This window comes from Sinocyclocheilus rhinocerous, unplaced genomic scaffold (genome assembly GCF_001515625.1).
Source record: "Sinocyclocheilus rhinocerous isolate Xijiao unplaced genomic scaffold, SAMN03320098_v1.1 scaffold802, whole genome shotgun sequence".
Taxonomy (NCBI): Eukaryota; Metazoa; Chordata; class Actinopteri; order Cypriniformes; family Cyprinidae; genus Sinocyclocheilus; species Sinocyclocheilus rhinocerous.
The window spans coordinates 266,409-285,105 of record NW_015642061.1 but is presented as its reverse complement, the minus strand read 5'-3'; the positions used below and the strand labels follow the sequence as shown (position 1 = coordinate 285,105).

The 18,697-nt window shown below is 39.0% G+C and overlaps 3 protein-coding genes across 3 annotated transcripts in view; all 3 read right to left on the bottom strand.

Moving 5' to 3' along the window:
- On the bottom strand, window positions 1-5,803 carry LOC107755616 (tripartite motif-containing protein 16-like protein). The gene is made up of 6 exons (XM_016572509.1): window positions 5,154-5,803; window positions 4,828-4,923; window positions 3,188-3,421; window positions 2,129-2,279; window positions 1,940-2,002; window positions 1-1,024 (listed from the first exon to the last, which is right to left on the bottom strand). Exons 1-6 carry the CDS (start codon window positions 5,763-5,765, stop codon window positions 414-416), a joined length of 1,767 nt encoding a protein of 588 aa, XP_016427995.1. The 5' UTR covers window positions 5,766-5,803; the 3' UTR covers window positions 1-413.
- Window positions 5,804-11,943: 6,140 nt separating this feature from the next.
- On the bottom strand, window positions 11,944-14,609 carry LOC107755618 (zinc-binding protein A33-like). The gene is made up of 6 exons (XM_016572511.1): window positions 14,205-14,609; window positions 13,421-13,516; window positions 12,987-13,217; window positions 12,886-12,908; window positions 12,683-12,804; window positions 11,944-12,548 (listed from the first exon to the last, which is right to left on the bottom strand). Exons 1-6 carry the CDS (start codon window positions 14,604-14,606, stop codon window positions 12,064-12,066), a joined length of 1,359 nt encoding a protein of 452 aa, XP_016427997.1. The 5' UTR covers window positions 14,607-14,609; the 3' UTR covers window positions 11,944-12,063.
- Window positions 14,610-17,726: 3,117 nt separating this feature from the next.
- Window positions 17,727-18,697, bottom strand: part of LOC107755606 (nuclear factor 7, brain-like) — a 3,812-nt gene continuing 2,841 nt past the window's right edge. The window contains exons 4-5 of the mRNA XM_016572495.1: window positions 17,885-18,245; window positions 17,727-17,759 (exon numbers count right to left, since the gene is read on the bottom strand). Of these exons, the coding sequence (XP_016427981.1) occupies window positions 17,727-17,759; window positions 17,885-18,245 (394 nt within the window). The remainder of the gene's footprint in view (window positions 17,760-17,884; window positions 18,246-18,697) is intronic.

Genomic DNA, 18,697 nt, shown 5'->3' with positions numbered 1-18,697 from the left:
AAAAAAATACAATACAATATTACAATAAATCCTATCAGAAGATACCATTTTAAATGTGTACATATGCCAAATTATTTTTTCTACAGTATATGAGAGATAATAGTGCACAAAAAACAGCCTGAAAAATCTGATGATCTAAAAGTAGCAGAAGCATTGAGCTTTCAGAAAACGACAAATCCTGTTGGACGAGATGTTAGAGATGTCTTTAACTGTGGTCAGAAAAAACTATGCACACAATGTTCCAGTAGGCTAATGCAGAAACTAAACAATTTATTTTAAACAAACTGAGTCAGCAAAAGAGAAATGACAGATTTGTGTATTATGAACATACAGGAAAATACAAAGCTTTTGACATACAGAAGTTTGAAAACCCTTTAAAAATATCTAGCTCATTCAGTAGTGGAAGATACGCCTCATGACATCATCATTCTGCGAAGTAAAAAAGCCTGTAGAATATCTGGATTAAGAATATGTAAAACATCTGGATTGTTTAATCGTCTAGACAGTTTCACCGCTGTCTGTCTATCAAACCCAAACACAGCATACAGTGGCTGAGTGAATGTGGTCTGGACTCTCTGGATGAGACTCATTGTGTCAGAGACGCTGTAGAAGGACAAAATCCCTGCACTGTGATCCACATACACTCCTATTCTACTGCTGGACACTGCAGAAAGTTTAGTCTCTATGTTACTGTGCCAGAATGAGCAGTAGTCTGGAGAGCAGAACAAACTCCAGGACTGATTGTTACGTCCAACTGCACTCTCAGGACCATTTCCCTTCCTGCTGATGCTCTTATATGTCACTCCTATATCTACTCCTGATCCCCCATCACCAGCCCACTCCACCTCCCAGTAACATCGTCCAGTCACACTCTCCCTACACAGCGCCATGGTCCAAGAATCAAATCGGTCTGGATGATCAGGATATGGCAGACGTGTGTCAGAGTAAGTGATCACTGTGTTTTCTTCAAACAGACGGAGCCCATAATTCACTGAGTTCAGATCCAGAGTCAACAGACGGGAATCTGATGGAGATAAATACATAATTACTCATGACTTTACATCAATAATATAACATATTAATGGGTCTCTTCATTAGTATCATCATTTCATAATAATTATAATTGGGCATGTCTCTCTGACTCTGACTGAAGTAATTGATCAATCATAAAAAAGCCCATTGATTTCCTTATTTTACGTGAAAATTTTTTTTATTCATCTTGCAAATTTATGAAAAACTAATATTACTGTACAGATCTATGCAAAATATTGTCTGCTGATTTTAATTCTGCTCCATGAACACAGTCAAATCTCATTCAAAAGATAAATTCGAACTCTGTCATAGGACAAATAAGAGCATTTCACATCAAAGCTAGCTTATGTTATTCATTTAGGGGTTAAATGAAATTCCAGATATGAGACAAGTAATATACTGTTTGCGAATGCCACACTGATGAGAGTGGCACATATGATATGCAAATCAATTTGTACGAATTTGTATGAATAAGCCACCTTCCCATGAGATCAGGTTGGAATACACACATTGAATCACTCTTGCGGTACTTTTATGGAATACGTCACACACAGTGACATGGCATCGGCACGTCTCAAGTTGGACAAATTTTCTAACCAGCATGCACTGCTTCAAGTCGATCGGTCTGCATAGCGGCACATGACGTTGAATGCACTTAAGGTGCAGTAAGTGATTGATAAAAAACACTGTTGATATTTGAAATCATCAAAACAAACACACCCCTACCAAAGGATCACGTCCTTATTTTAATAACTCCACCCCCAAATTCACAAACATGCTATGCAACATAGGCACCTCCTCCATCATGAGTTTTACTGGAATGAACCCCGGGTAAGATCATCATCAATTAGCACAGAAAGTCTCCCAGTGATCACAAGTGTTTGTGTGTATTTTCATTGTAACTCACATTGTAGGAACTCCTTCCTAGTCGTAAGCTGATGACTCGGGACAATGACCTGGACGGTTTTCACTATTAACACCAAAGAACATCTGTGCATCAGTGCAAACCCTTTAATTCCCAAGTCAAGAATAAAGGTACTACCATTTTATGTTTAATGAACAGTGCTCAACTCTTTTCTGAGTAAAACAGCATTACCTGTTTTAGATAACCTTTCTATTTCATCTGTGCAGAACTGCTGCAGTTTATTTCTGAGCTGAGAGACAGACTTCACTACCTCATCAAAATTGGGACGAGAACTGACAGTGAAGCTGTCTGTAGATCCAGAGAGAGAGACAGACGGGCAACTCTATAGACACAAAGACAAAAACATTAACTCTGTGCAATTAGAGAAGCCTGTAGTCTTTAGTCCTATGTTTAAAGGGTTAGTTCACTCAAAAATGAAAATTAGCCTGTGTTTTACTGACCCTCAAGCCATTCTAGGTGTATATGACTTTCTTCTTTCAGACGAATCCAATCGGAGTTATATAAAAAATTGTCCTAGCTCTTCTAAGCTCTATCATTGTAGTGTTTTTGTTTAACAGTTCAAAACAAGTTAAATACAGTGTCTGGATCCATAATATAACGTGCCTCACACGGCTCCGGGGCATGCATAAAGGCCTCCTGTAGCGAATCCATTGGTTTTTGTAAGAAAAATTTACATATTTCAAATGTAATAAACCCTTTTCTTTCACTTCTGCTGACTGTCGTATGCGGAAGCATTCCGGCAGATGACGTAGAACGTATGCGTCACGCGCGCGCCTCTGAGATATGCTAGTCTCATTAGTTTGTCTCACAAGTCTCCTCTTGGCTTATATCGAAATCCTCCGACATTTTTCTTTACAAATACTCGTTTTGTGCTTCTAATTCATGACCGGCGTTTTGTTTTGTTCTCTCTCCGCGTTCGTCACTATTCACGCAATGCCGACATCCTACACCATCTGCCGGAACTGCTTCCGCGTATGACAGATAGCGGAAGTGATAGAAAAGTGTTTATTACGTTTGAAATATGGACATTTTTCTGACAAAAACGCATGGATTCGCTACAGGAGGCCTTCATTCACCCCCCGGAGCCATGTGAGGAACGTTTTATTATGGATGTGCGCACTTTATTTAACGTGTTTTGGACTGTTGAATAATGATAGATCAAATACAATGATAGAGCCTGGGGGGGGGTAAAACACAGGTGAAGTAACCCTTTAAGAAGATCTCTGTTACCTGGAGGAAATGAATATGATCATCTGTGTTTGAAAGCTGTTTCAGTTCAGTCCCTTTCCACCTCAGATCATCAATCTCCAGCTCCAGTCGCGCCAGTCTTTGTTCAGCTTGTTTCACTGCAGCTTGTTCCTGATCTCTGATCAGCTGCTTCACCTCAGTGCGACGTTTCTCAATGGAGCGAATGAGATCAGTGAAGATCCTCTCACTGTCCTCCACTGCTGTCTGTGCAGAGTGCTGTTATAGTACACACAATTACAATCAGCTCTTAATGGTACCTCACACAGACATAGAGCTCCAGTGTTAACAAAAAAATTTTTTTTTAAATAAAACATGGTTCAAAACATATTAATCTGATTATCAATTTCAGTTTGGAGTACTGCAAGGCTCAGTACTAGGACCATTGCTTTTCACCCTGTATATGTTACCATTAGGATATCATTAGGAAACATCTATATTTAGCTCTATATTTCTTTGCTGCCTGACGAAAAATACAAATTCCAATGACTAACGGAATGAAATAGTTGATATAAAAAATTGGATGACTAGTACTTTCCTACAACTAAATTCTAAAATAATAGATGTTTTAATTATTGGGAAAAAAACACAGCACATAGCATATCTTCATAGTCCTTCACATCTATTGCGGTCTCAAAATTCTGGCCACTTGATAATATGTACAATATCAAAACCAACGGTATCAAAATAATTTTATGCAAAGCTTCTTTGAAATGATGTGTATTGTGATAAGCACTATACAATGAAATGTGAACCGTGGGCGGTAGATCCTTTTCCTATAGCGCCGAAACTCTCATCTCCTCTCTTTGACCTGGCATACACATAACACACTATCACATTTCTATAAATTTAAAATTTAAACTGTCTCTTATCACAAGTTTACCACAGTCAGCCAGATCTGGGTCATATCCAGATTAGATGGTGGACCTGCACCTACACCAAGACAAGACCCTCTTTATTCCACTTTCATGGACTGACAGTGCAGTGCAAATTTCACCCCTTTTTTGTGTGTGTTTTCATGTTCTAGCTTAAGTTTAGAAATGTACAGTGCATTTTGTTTTATTAAGATGTGATTTACTATAAGACTCGTGCAGTTGGTATAAAAAAAAAAAGATAAATAATTTTTAATAAGCCTTTCACTGAAAGGTTCTTCAGGGAATTGAAAGTTCTTCTACAGCATTAGGTGCTTTTGCACCATGTAGATTTAAGAACTTAGTTATAGGAAGCCAGCAGGGTCGTTCCTAGAGAACCAATTTCTCCCTCGGGCCGTTTTCCTGGTTGCATTCACACCGGAGAAACTGTGAAGCATCCAACAGCGACTTCTTTATTCGCGGCATTTACAAACGTCAAAAACCAGTGAATGGAGGACGCTGTGTTTGAAGCCATTTTTGTTGTGTGTTGTAGGTTTTCGTGATAACAGAGATGGAATGTAAACGCACAATTTACACGATTGAAAGAATACATTCCTAGTTCCTGCGGTGCGAACAAGCCAAAAAGCGTTAACTTCCGCCAATAGTTCTAGAAACTTTGAAAAGGTTCCTCCGGTGCGAAAGCACCTATTGTTTCTTCCTGGCACCTTTATTTTAGGAGTGTGAAGGACTCTTCTCAAGCTTATCCAAACTCACCTTATGAGACTCCATAGCCTCTCTCATCTGCTTTAGATCTATCTTTCTCTGCTGGATTGTTTTCTGGATGTTTCGCTGTGTTTCCTCAAAATGTCTCTGCAGAAAACAGATATATCTATATTTATAATCTATATATATAATTAAATGAATAAATGTTTTTGTAAACATGTCTCTTGTTAGTCACTTAAGTCTGACTTTATTTGATGAAAAACATGTCTATCTTTGTAAAACACAATCAGTTTCCCTGATTGAGAGAAAAATCATATACCAAATGAAGAGAGAAACAACATTAACTGTCACTTAAGAGATCCAGTATGGCGCAGTACCTGTTTCTCTGCTCTTGCCACTCCAGTTGATACAGTGTCATGATGTTTGTGTTCGTCCACCAAACACAGCATACAGATACATCGCTGGTCTGTATGGCAGTAAATCTCCAGCATTTTACCATGTTGAGGGCACATCATGTCCTGCAGTCGTCCAGTGGCGTCCATCAAATTGTGTTTATTACCTCTGAAGAGATTCTCATGCTGTTCAAGGTGATTTTGACAGTAAGAGCTTCGACACTCCAGACATGATTTCACTGCTTTCTGTTTATTTACAGTGCAGGAGTCGCACTGAACATCTCCAGACCCAGTGCGATGAACTACAGGAGCAGCAGGAGTAGCAGGAACAGGAGTGGATTGGAGTCTCATTGTCTTGAGTTTCTCCACCATTTCAGCAAACACCACATTCTTACCCAAAACAGGTCTTGGTGTGAAGGTTTTTCTGCACTGAGGACATCTGTAGATTCCTTTCCAATCCTCCTGGTCCCAGTAGTCTGTGATGCATCTCATACAGTAACTGTGTCCACAGGGAATCGTCACTGGATCCTTCAGGAGATCCAGACACACTGGACAGCAGAACTGATCTTCAGCCCATGAGATACTGGCTTCTGCCATTTCACTGTATATGAACACAGACAGAGAGATGATATGCACTGGAGCTCAACAGTTGAGTTCCTTCTTTTAAGGGAAAGGGTTTATATATCTTCCTGATTACATACATGAGAAACAGGTTTTTCTGCAGGGTGTGACTTACTGTAACTTTTTGTTTAATGACTACACTGTTTAGATGACAAAGTGGTTTAAAATACAGGAAACTGATTATGAACTCTGCATTCTACTTTATTTGGTTCTAATAGTACTAGCATCACAAACTACACCACACAATAATATAAATTATGTTACGGCACAATATCATAACTGAATCATGATTGAGACTGCGGCAAACATGAGAGAGACTCACTGATGTCCACTAGATCGATTCATCATGTACATAGAAAATATCAACTATATCAATACATGGAATCACATAGTGAACATTTAAAGATGCTATATATCCAAATACAGAAGCTGTGACATATTCATTTTATCATGCTATTATTAATTATGATTAATTAAAAATAATTTATAAAACGATTCATCTTTTTCAACACAAACAAGCACAATGTGGAAAAATAATCTTAAAATAATCGAAATAATCTTCCATTTTTCTTTTTAGAAAGTAGAACAAGCACTGAACTTTTAGGAAAGTTTATGTTTAGGAATGTGGTTGGATGAGATCTGAAACGAAGGCAGAGAAACTATGAACACAATGTTCCGGTAAAACGGAAGTATGCACTATAAACACAAACAAGTTTGTTCTATAAACATGGTAATGTGTTTATACTCGATCCACTCCTTGCACTGTCTAGTCTCGTTGATCTCACTTCAAGATCATTTACCTGGACGCCTTGCTAGTCTCTGGACTCCTTGCAAGTTTGCTGTCTTTGCCAGCCTTCTTCCTGTCTTCGCCATGTGCCACTCCTAGGAAGGAAAAGGTACATTGTTTAAATTCTGTTACCAGCCAAGTTACCCACTCAGATTATGAGATACTTACCTGCTGCCTTGCATCGCTTCACTCCTACTGAAAACCTGTTTAATAAAGAACCCTGTTGCACTTACCTGAGTCTCTCCTCTTCTGTCCGTGACAATTTTACTTTAATACAATGCCAGACAATTTTTTGAGTGCCCCCGATTCTATAAATATTTTACCTATAGGGTGGGGGTGCCCAAACCTGCTCCCGAAGGGCCACTGTTCTGCACAGTTTAACCTTAATTAAACAGACTTGAACTAATCAAGGCCTTCAGACTCATTGCACAGCAAAAAAAAAAAAAAAAGTATTAAATTAACTCAATTAATTTAACTCCATTAGAGTTTGAGTTAGGGATGTCTCCACAATAATTAATCAAGAAAAAAAAATCTATGCTTGACAAGTGTGAGTTTTCACAATTCCTTATGACAATGAATTTCAAGCTCTTATTAGTGAGACTGGTAATTGGAATTGGAGTAATTGGAGACAGAATCTTTTTCATCAGCCAGTTGATTCGAGAGGCCAAACAGAAGAAAGGCAATTTAACAGTGGTCTGGTTGGATCTAACGAATGCTTATGGATCTATTCCACATGACCTCATCCAGCTTGGACTCGACCATTACTACATCCCAGCTGTTATTAAAGAACTGGTCATCAGCTATCTAGGGAGATTAAACTGAGGTTTATATCAGCCCAGTGGACAACCAACTGGCAGGATCTCCAGAAGGGAATCCCAACTGATGTACAATCTCCCCTACCCTCTTTATCATGGGCATGAACCTTCTAATAACAGCAGCAGAAGGCATAACCTGTGGCCCCATCCTGGAGTAAGGCGTTATTCAGCCAGTGCTTCAGGGTTTTATGGATGATCTAACAATAACAACTGTGACACATGTTCAAGCGAGATGGGTACTGGAAACGTTGGATAATGTAGCCACTTGGGTAAGGTTGTCATTTAAGGCCAGGAAGTCCAGAAGGCTGGTCATCAGGAAGGGCAGAGTCACAAGTAAGTTTGGCCTCCAAGTTCAAGGCGAGGTCATTCCATCAATTGAGGACAGCCAGTTTGGGGAAGTGGTTCAATGCATCACTGAAAGATGGTGCCAATGTTGCAGATGCTGTGAGGCAAACAGAAGAGTGGTTGAAGAAGATCGACAGGTCCGGACTCTCTGGAAAATTTAAATCCTGGCTGTACCAGCATGGCCTTCTGCCCAGGCTTATTTGGCTCCTCACAGTCTATGAGTTCCCTCTAACAGTTGTGGATGGCATTGAGAGAAAAATTAATAAGCACCTGCAGAGGTGGTTGGGGATTCCCCCAAGCTTCTCTTCAGTGGGCCTCTACATTCGATCAGGACCGCTGCAACTCCCTTTGTCATCTGTTGTGGAGGAGTTCAAGGTGGCAAAATGCAGAGTCGCGCTAAGTCTGAGAGATTCTAAAGATGCCTGGGTAAAGCAAGCAGGCATCACAACAATATCAGGCCATAAATGGGCAGTCAATGCAGCCATTGAACAGGCAGAAAGCTCATTAAAGGTGCGCGACATCATTGGCAACACCTGCACAGAAGGTCAAGGCCTGGGGTCGACACATTTCCAACAGTTTGGGAATGCAAGCACTACGATCAGGTGAGGCATGGTTCAGGCAGAAATCCAAGCTCAAGAGGAGCAGAGGCGTGTGTCCAGAGCAGTGGAACAAGCATCCCAGAGAGCATGGACAAAATGGGATCTGCCCAAGCGTTAGATCACATGGGCAGAGCTATGGAGACTGGAGCCCTACCACATCTCCTTCCTACTGCGCTCTGTGTATGACACTCTTCCTTCACCGTCACATCTGCACACATGGGGGTTGAGGGATGACCCGTACTGCAAGCTTTGTGGTCAAAAGGGAACACTGGCACACATATTGTCAGGGTGTAAAACATCTTTAACTCAAAAGTTGATACAGGTGGCGCCACGACAATGTGCTCTTGTCCGTCGCCGATACACACGTGAGAGGTGCAAGAAGAGGCTAGGCGGCACAGGCAAGGAAACTGTCACTTTCATTAAGGATGGAGCCAGACCCATCGCAATTAGGGCATTAGCAAAATCAAACTTGCTGCAGGCCGCGGGCTCTTGGGAAATGAGAGTCGACGTTGGAAGGAAGCTGCAGTTCCCGGAAGTGGTTCACACAGCTCTTCACCAAGACATCGTCTTGTGGTCAGCCAAAGACTGGAAAATCATCTTAATTGAGCTGACTGTGCCATGGAAGGAGGGCTGCGAGGAGGCTCACGAGAGGAAGGCCTTGAAGTATCAGCGTTTAATTCAAGAGTGTAAAGACAAAAGATGGCAGGCATGGCTGTTTCCTGTGGAAATAGGTTATAGAGGCTTTTCTGATCAAAAAGCAAGAAACATGCTGCTCGTAGCATGGGAGATGAGGCTGAGCTTCATGCTGGATATGGAGTAAGAGAGAGGAAGAAAGCTGGAAGCCATGAGCAGATGGGCAGTGACTTAGCCACCACTGCCGACCCACCAACTGGAGAGTGTTGTTGTAAGGGTCGAAACACTCAAGAAAGGTTGGGAACCACCTGATGACATCTACTTACGGCGGAAAGCTATGCTTACATAAAGGAGTAACCGAAGAAAGCACTTATTATTGCATAACAGGTGTATTTCACAATGCAATGTAATAAATATTGTACATGAAATGTACACATAATTTTTAATGGTGGAAATGGCTTTTTCTGTCTTCAACACCATCTTTTTAGCTTTTTTTCTTGTGCCTTTAGCTTTTTCTCTTGAATCACATCATTGGATGTCACAGGACACTTTAAAATGAATGTCAAGATCATTTGCAGCTCAAAACCTTTTTTATCTGAAGCCTTTATGTTAAGGCCCTTTTCATGTTTTTATTTATTTCTAACCTTATGCTTGCAGCGTAACACACAAATGTGTTTTTTTATTATTATACATAACACAACAATAAATGTCCTTATAGAAATGTTATATTATAGTAAAAAAGGCAAATATTTTCTTCATTTTAAATGAACAGCATTATATTTATTTGTGTCTGGCAACTTGAAAAAATTACTTTATTGGTGTGAAAAAAAGTTAAGCATTTAATTATATGTAAGCATTTCACAGATTTTCTGTCAGTACACCATATTTATACAAATTACTAAATGCATTTATTTCTATACAAATAGATGGAAACAGATAGAAAATGATTGGTCTTAAAATATTGCTTATCTCCTAATCTAAGATCACTCTAGTGGACAACATTAATATCACAGCTTGGACCCTTAATTATAAGGCAATCCTTAAAGGGATCGTTCACCCACAAAATGTCCATGATTTACTCACCCTCAAACCACCATATAGGTGTCTTTCATACAAACATAATCTGACCTATATCTAAAAATATCCTGGCTCTTCCAAGCTTTATAATGGTAGTGAATGGCACTCACAATTTTGAAGGCCAAAAAAGTGCATCCATTCATCCATCTTAAAAGTAATCCATTCCAAAAGTAGTTCATACTGTCTATATTGCACGGAAGACTTGTTTGCAATTTAGATTAGTTCATAATATAAACTAAGTTATAATCTCAGACTTCATAAGAATCATGTAAACGTTATGTTATTATATTATTTCTTATGAAGTCTCATTTTTTATAGTTAACTAGTGTTAATGCTAGCTATTAACAGTATGACTTTGGTGGCCAACTAGCTGTCAACATAATGTCATAATGACCAAATACAACCAGAAACAACTGTTCAGACTTAAATGTTAAAGGTAATTCCCTGAAATTTGGTTTGGATTGTGTGACATTTTGTGAAACCTCAAAGTAGTCATCCTCTCTAGCTCAGAGGAAGGCATCTTTTTTCAGTCCACTAATGAGAGTTACAGCAAGTTGCCCAGACCAGTATGGTGGTGCCATTGATGTACAATTCAGTGGCCAAATAGGGGGTCTATGTATTTTATATGTCTATGATTCAGCGGACTGCTCTCAAATCGCTCTCACAGTACTTTGATGCAATACGTCACAGTGATTTATTCAACAATTCTTCTCCTCCGCGCTACCCTAGCACTATTTTAGAGAGTACTACGATGCATGCACGTGCTTTCTGCATGCATGTTCTGCATCAACAGCACCACGCACATGCACTGTTTACGTGCAGATCAAAGCAAACATTCGCTAGATAAGCCCCTTATTCCTCGGCTGGGATTGTGTAGAGCCCTTTGAAGCTGCATTGAAACTGCAGTTTGGACCTTCAACTTGTTGAAGTCCACTATACAGAGAAAAATCCTGGAATATATTCCTCAAAAACCTTAATTTCTGAAGAAAGAAAGACATGAACATCTTGGTTGAAATGGGTGTGAGTAAATTATCAGGAAATTTTTATTCTGGAGGTGAACTAATCCTTTAACCCTTTTAAGTGTGAAACGCCCTTATTTAAACCGCATGAAGCACAAACCACACAAACACAGACATCAGAAATGATGAGATAACTCAGAGTGTGTTCTGCGTTACACTGGGTCACTTCTAAACTCTTTTTAATTTGAGTTTAACACAAGCTACTTTAAGCTACCTTTTTTTAGTCCTCCAGGATTCAGGATCTTTTTTCCAGCTTTCTCATTCAGTCTGACACATGGCTTCCTATTAAAAAAGGAAGTATTGAGGATCGTATAAATGCTATTAAATTTACAGTAAAAATTCTTTCACATTGTAAAGTGTTGCCAAATAAGCAGCAAACACTGTGACCATACTTTAGTGTCGCACCCTAATGTCCCTGCACTGAAGGTGATTTTGCGACACACACTCTCTGAGACCAGCGTGTCTTCATTCATTTTGTGCATGAATGCTGTGTCAGAAACACTGGACATTGCGACTGGATCCGCACTGAATGACTACAGATGCATCTGTTATTCTCTCTACCTGACCTGACACTAAACGCCAGCAACAACCTGCATCAGTCAGCATTACCAACTCTTTATCACAAGTGCCGAGGTCTGGGTGATCTACTACTGCAAACTTTTTTTATTTCAGCTCTGTGTCACTCTTTCCCACATACAACACTGTGGTGTTTGCTTCCGTACATTACAGCACACTGTGTTTTTCTAGTTTTGTTTTCCACAGAAGAAAGCAAGTCATACATGTCTGGAACAACATGAATATATTAAATATTAAAGAAATGCATGATTTTTCGCTTTTTTTTATGTATTTTTGAGTTTCATGTGTTTTTTAGACCTGGATATCACAGTTTAAAAATTACTTGATATTTTTTCTAGGTTTTCCATGACTGTAGCAGCTCTGAAAATATCTGAGCATATTGTGTATGAAATTAAGTGACTTGATATTAACTTCAGCTATTGACTATACTGGTAAGATTCTCAGAGGGGAAAACCTATAACAACGGAAGAATGGCAAGACAGTGTCAGTGAAGGTGGTTGTGAATGTGTGTAGATGTGTGTTAGTTACAGGATCAGAGAATGACACTGTTCCTCCGTCATAGTCCAGATACACTCTCACTTGCTCAAGATCCTGTTCAACAGGAAAACCAGATGGTTCATATAATCCATACCACACACACCAGACATCAGCGCTAAATAAATCACGTCCCTTCCTTTGGTTTGATGCTGTAGTTACTCCAAGATTCCAGCATTGGCTCTTTTTAATCTCCACATCCCAGCAGTGTGTTCCTGAGTTAAAACCCTCTGAACCCAGAACACAAGAATAATAGTCAAATCTCTCTGGATTATCAGGAAGAGGTTGTTTCTTCCAGATGTATCTCACACTGCTCAGATCATCAGACAGGACAAGATCTCGATTTGCAGTGTTTGGATCCAGAATCACAGGAGCTGATGAGACACAATCGACAGCTGCTTTTATGACGTTTGTCCAACTGATCAAACACATCAGACATCTTTAAAGCTGTAAAATCTTCACCCATTTACAGTGTATGTGTAAGAGCACAGATCTTCTCCAGACTCACTATTTTGGACAATGTCCCGCATCTTCTTCCAGACTCTGAAGGGCAGGTTGCCCAAGTAACGTGGCACATGAATCAAAGCTCCAGAAGGCATCTGTGGATCCGGCTGTGATGAGATCTGGACTCTGGAAGAACATTCAGGAGTCAGAACTGTAGTGGCTTTAGATCAGAAGCAGAGAGACCAGAGGCACCAGCAGATCACTCACCTTTCCATCGAGACTGGAAACTTCTGCAGAACAAACACACAATTTATCATCAACAACTCAATCAATCAATCAATCAATCAATCCATGATCTGAAATCAGACCTTCAAAAAGCAGACATCATTGTCTTTCATCATCTTCTCTGTGTCTTTAATTGTGTGTGAAAGAGCTGAGATGTGTCTGTTGATCTCCTCCAGCTTCTCCTTCATCATCTTCTTCTTCTGCTCCTCTTCCACCCTCAGTGCAGTAATTGTAGCTTCTTCTTCATCTCTGAGAAACTGATGAAGCTTCTCAAACTGCTGTTTAATCTGACGCTTTGTGTGCTCAGCTTGAGACTGAAATCAAACCACATTCACTTCAGTCATCTCAATCACCACACTACGGATGTCTTTACAAACCATGAAGTAATTTATGATTTAGCTTTTCTTGGTTCTTGATTCCCATCCTTTTATTGTGGTCATAAGCCTGTGTCCAATATCTATTATGATAAACTGTGTTGAGATTGCTGAGTATTTGACTCTTGATTCTGTTTCCTCACCTTGATGTGTTGAACTGTTTTCACACACTCTCTTTTCATTTTCTCTCCATGTGTCAGTTTCTCTTGTAAGGTCTTCAGTGCTGTATTGAGCTCCTCCTACAATTTGACAAAGTGAAAATCTCTAAAGCATTGGTTACTGGGAGATTTGAACAAGTGATTTTCAGGCAATTCAACATATGTTTTAATTTAGTATGTTTGCATTTTAAAGCTATAGGTTATTAAAAGTATTGATTTGTATTTTGAATTAATATTCATATGAACGTTTTATTATTATTTTTATGTAGACAAAAATGTCTAACCTTTTTTTTTTCTCCATTAGCCATTAAACCAGGTTTTAATGATTTTGAAATTGTGTTCATGTATTAAGGACAAGCTTGTGAAAAAAGCAAAGGAAAACAAGAGCATAATTGCAATTCAGAGGTAATGCATTACACAAGATTGATTATTTATTTTGTTTTTAATATTGTTTTTGTATATTTTGGTGTTTTTATGTGTGAAATAAATGTTGAAGTTTGTTAATGAACCTTTGTCCAGACACGTCATGTTATGAAGCTATAAAAAAAATTCAGCTAATAGTGATAAGGAAAGCCATTTTTGGATCTTGTAATTTGCATGATATTTGTTATTCAGTGGTGCATTTTTTTCCCACATAATTGCTATTTCCAAGTTTATTGCAAATGTTGTACTTGGATATAAAACAGAAAAAAATCCAAACAAATTTAAACAACGCTAAACAAAAAAACATACAAACACAAAAGCCATCAAAATCATTATACTGTCCTACCTTGTAAGAAGAAACTACTTCATTAATGGGTCTGAATGTGTGATTGATGTATTTCTGTGAATCTCTGCACACTAAACACACAGGCTGTTTGTCCTCCAGACAGAAGAGTTTGAGTTTCTCACTGTGTAAACTGCAGATCTCCTCGGACCCTGATGAACAACTCTCATTTCTCTGCCTCCGCAATGACTCACAAAGGTTTTTTAATGCAAGATTATAAGGAGGATCATCTCTCGAGGATCTTCTCCTGCAGAGAGGACACTCCTGAGTTTCTTTGATTCTCCAGAACTGTTGAAGACACTCTTTACAGACACTGTGACTACATGATAAAACAACAGGATCCTTGAAGATTTCACAGCACACGGGACAAGAAAGTTCTTCTGCAGATACATTTAATGAAGCCATTTTCACTGTAGTCAAGAGATCCCCTTATTTAAACCTCTTTTCAAAAATAATGAAACAGTCTCTTCCTGGTAAGTGTTGTAAGAGGGTGGAGTTTCTGCATTTTTATTATCTTACCTGTTTGTATCTTATGCTCTTTGACCCTTTGCTGCATGATTTGACTCTGATCTCTGGATTGTGATTTAGAATACGAATGGATGGAAAGAGTCAGTTCTGGTGCTTCAGTTCTGTGTGAATAGTCCCTATGTAAAGTCAATGACAGAATTGTAGAGTTGGCCTGTTCACACCGTCAGTAACATGCAGTGACAAAGTGACACGATCCTATTCATTTCAATGGAGAACTGTTTACTTGTGGTACAGTGACCGTTGGCAACAGAATGTAGGCGTTGTTCATCTGGTTAATGATTTAATGCGCTTAAAATGCTGCTGTAGTTTATATAAAAAGCTCTCCAACAGCAGAATGTTACTTCTTACAATGAGAAAACTAGTCGAATTATAATGACTTCAATCCTAATCTTATTGCTAACAACAACAAGGCTATATATAATTTGTGACTGAATTGTCTAAAGAATGCTTTGTTGCTGGTGGTGTGAACGGGCTTTAGAGATTTAGATTCATAGATATAACCATATATACTATATATAAAGTTAGGGTCATATATATTTGGACACAAGCACAGTTTGTATTATTTTAGCTGCTGACCAAAACATATTCAAGTTACAGTTATATAATGAATATGGGCTTAAAGTGCACACTCTGAGCTTTATTTGAGGGTATTCACATCAAAATTGGAGGAAAGGTTAAGGAATTACAGCTCTTTAATAATTTTTTTTCAAGGGACCATAAGTAATTGGACAGTTGACTCAAAAGCTATTTCATGGACAGGCGTGGGCTATTCCTTCATTATTTCTCCATCAGTTGAGCAGGTATAAGGTCTGGAGTTGATTCTAAGTGTGCGGTCTGAATTTGGAAGCTGTTGCTGTGAACCCACATCATGCAGTCAAAGGAGCTCTCCATACAAGCGAAACAGACAATTGTTAGGCTTCCAAATCAAAACAAATCCATCAGAGAGATAGCAGGAACATTAGGAGTGGCCAACTCAACAGTTTGTTTGGTACATTCTGAGAAAAAAAGAATGCACTGGTGAGCTCAGAAACATAAAAAGGCCTGGATGTCCACGGTAAACAACAGTGGTGGATGATCAGAGGATCCTCTCCATGGTAAAGAAACAGAGGGTTCACCACAAGGTGCAAACAAGGCCAGATTAGACTTTACCAAAAAAAAAACTAAAAAAAAAAGCCAGACCACTTCTGGAAAAGCATTCTTTAGACGGCTGAAATTAAGATCAATCTGTGCCAGAATGACGGGAAGAAAAAAGTATGGAGAAGGCTTGGAACAGCTCATGACCCAAAGCACACAACATCATCTGTGATACATGGTGGAGCAGTGTGATGGCATGAGCATCCGTGGCTTCCAGTGGCACTGGGTTACTGGTGTTTAGTGATGACGTGACAGAAGACAGAAGCAGCCGGATGAATTCTGAAGTGTATAGGGATATACTCTCTGCCCAGATTTAATCAAATGCAGCAAAGTTGATTGGGCGGCGCTTCATAGTACAAATGGACGATGACTCAAAACATACAGCAAGAGCAACCCAGGAGTTTTTGAAGGTAAAAAGTGGAATATTCTACAATGGCCAAGTCAATCTCCTGATTTATAAAATTAACACTTAAAAATAGCCTTCAGGGAACATTCCGGTAACGTTCTCTCTAGGTTATAAAAATAAAGCCTAAAAATAACCTGCAGGGAACGTTCTGGGAAAGTTCTTTTTAGGTTATTAAAAAAAAAAAAACCTACAGGGAATGTTCCTAGAACGTTCTTATTTGGTTCCCCAAAAAATTACCAAATGGGAACCATATGGGAACGTTCTGTGTTTGTTGGGTAATTGGTCGCCTTCTATTGGTGGCTTGTTAAAACCACTAAATTGCACACTAAAAGGAACAATTTTTTATGGTTTTAATGCTTAAAAGTTGATTGTTTGTAATGGTATTTGTAGTGGAAACCATTAGAATTTCTGTGATGGATTCTATTTTTTGTTTTGTTTTGTTTTTTCAGCAGGGTGGGCCGATCTGGATTCAGGTTAGGAGCAGTACTACAGTCAATCAGTAATGAAAAGTCGTTCAGTCATCATTTCTTAGGATTGTCTGTCTGCTGCATGGTGAATCCAAGAGACTGTTTTTCCCAGAAGACCTTCAGATGCTCTGAGACCAGTGTGGCTTCATTCATTTTGTATGTCTGCGTCAGAAACACTGGACCTACACTGACCATCCAGAGGTGCTCTCAATGGCTACAAATGCATCAGTGTTCATTTTTGAGTCAGCTGTACATTTTCATCTCTAGATGTCAGTAAAGTCGCACTGAAGACTCCACTGCTCACAGGAGTCGTGCTACTGATTTTAATTAAGCATTCATTTTAAGTGTGCATTCAGTTTAATAATTTTGTTTAGTTTAATTTGGGAATATATCATTCGGGGATAAAATATCTTACTGGGATTTCACTTTTTCATGACTGAAATCACAGTCACATATTTGTGTATTATATTATAGAAAAGAGTGTAATGAATACAATATATATAAATAAATACATGACCTTTAAGTTTTTATTGATTTCCATGACTTTTCCAGACTTGCATATCACAGTTTTAAAATTATCTGATATTTCCAGTTTTTCCATGAGTGTGGGATTCCTGAAAATATCTGGATATATTGTGACAGAAATAAAGTGACTCGATATTAACTCCAAATTATCAAATAATATGAAAAAAATCTTAAAAACACTTAATCAATACTTTTACAGTATGTTTAATAAATTAATCATTTTTATTTTTAAGGTTATTAAATGAACTAACTTCTTTATGGATCTGTTGTATAACATCAGTATGTTGGTGTGTGTGTGTGTGTGTGTGTCTGTAGTGCTGGATATCAGTCATGTGATCAGCTGCGGCTCAATCACAGCTGCACTGATATTCAGATCAACAGCACTCTTACTCATGTGATATGGATTAAATATTGAAACATGATGAAAGCAGGAAGATCCAGACCTACAGCTGTAACGTTTACTGACTATTGAACGGTAAGATCCTCAGAGGGGAAAACCTGTAACAAAAGAAGAATGGCAAGACAGTGTCAGTGAAGGTGGTTGTGAATGTGTGTAGATGTGTGTTAGTTACAGGATCAGAGAATGACACTGTTCCTCTGTCATAGTCCAGATATACTCTCACTTGCTCAAGCTTCTGTTCAACAGGAAAGCTATGCTGTGTTAACACCTTGTATGACACACTCCACTCATCAGGCTTATAGAAATGATGTCCCTTCCTCTGGTTCGATGCTGCAGTCACTCCAACACTCCAGTACTGACTTTCCTTAACCTCCACATCCCAGCAGTGTGTTCCTGAGTTAAAACCCTCTGAACCCAGAACAGAGAAACTCTCGTTAAATCTCTCTGGATTATCAGGAAGTGGTTGTTTGTTCTCACTGTATCTCACACTGGTCAGATCATCAGACACGAAGAGACGTGGATGAGCAGTGTTTGGATCCAGAATCACAGGAGCTGATGAGACACAATCAACAGCTGGTTTTATTCTGATGTTCATATAATGACCAAGAGTGAATCAAACACAGATTATTAAGAATTATGACACTTGTCCTATTGATCAATCAATCAATCAATCAAATTGAACTCTGCTGTATCACTGTAACGGTAAATATCATGGTCTTCTCTTGTTTTCAGATATTTTTGATGTAGTAACTTGTCTGGTTCTTTATTATGCTAACATCTGTCAATCCTCCCCCATATATAAAATCCAGTGTATGCAGGGGCGTAGATTACGTGGGGGACGCAGGGGACGTGTCCCCCCCACTTTTAATATCACGTAAATTCATCCCCCGCGCTTTTTCGGGCAAGTGTGTTCGCATAGAGGTTTTCAAGAGCCGGTGTGAATAAATATAGATTTAAATTCAAAGAGACAGGATAGTCTGTGCATGATCTGATGTTTTATTCGGACCCAGAATAAGGCGAGATGAACATCACGGAG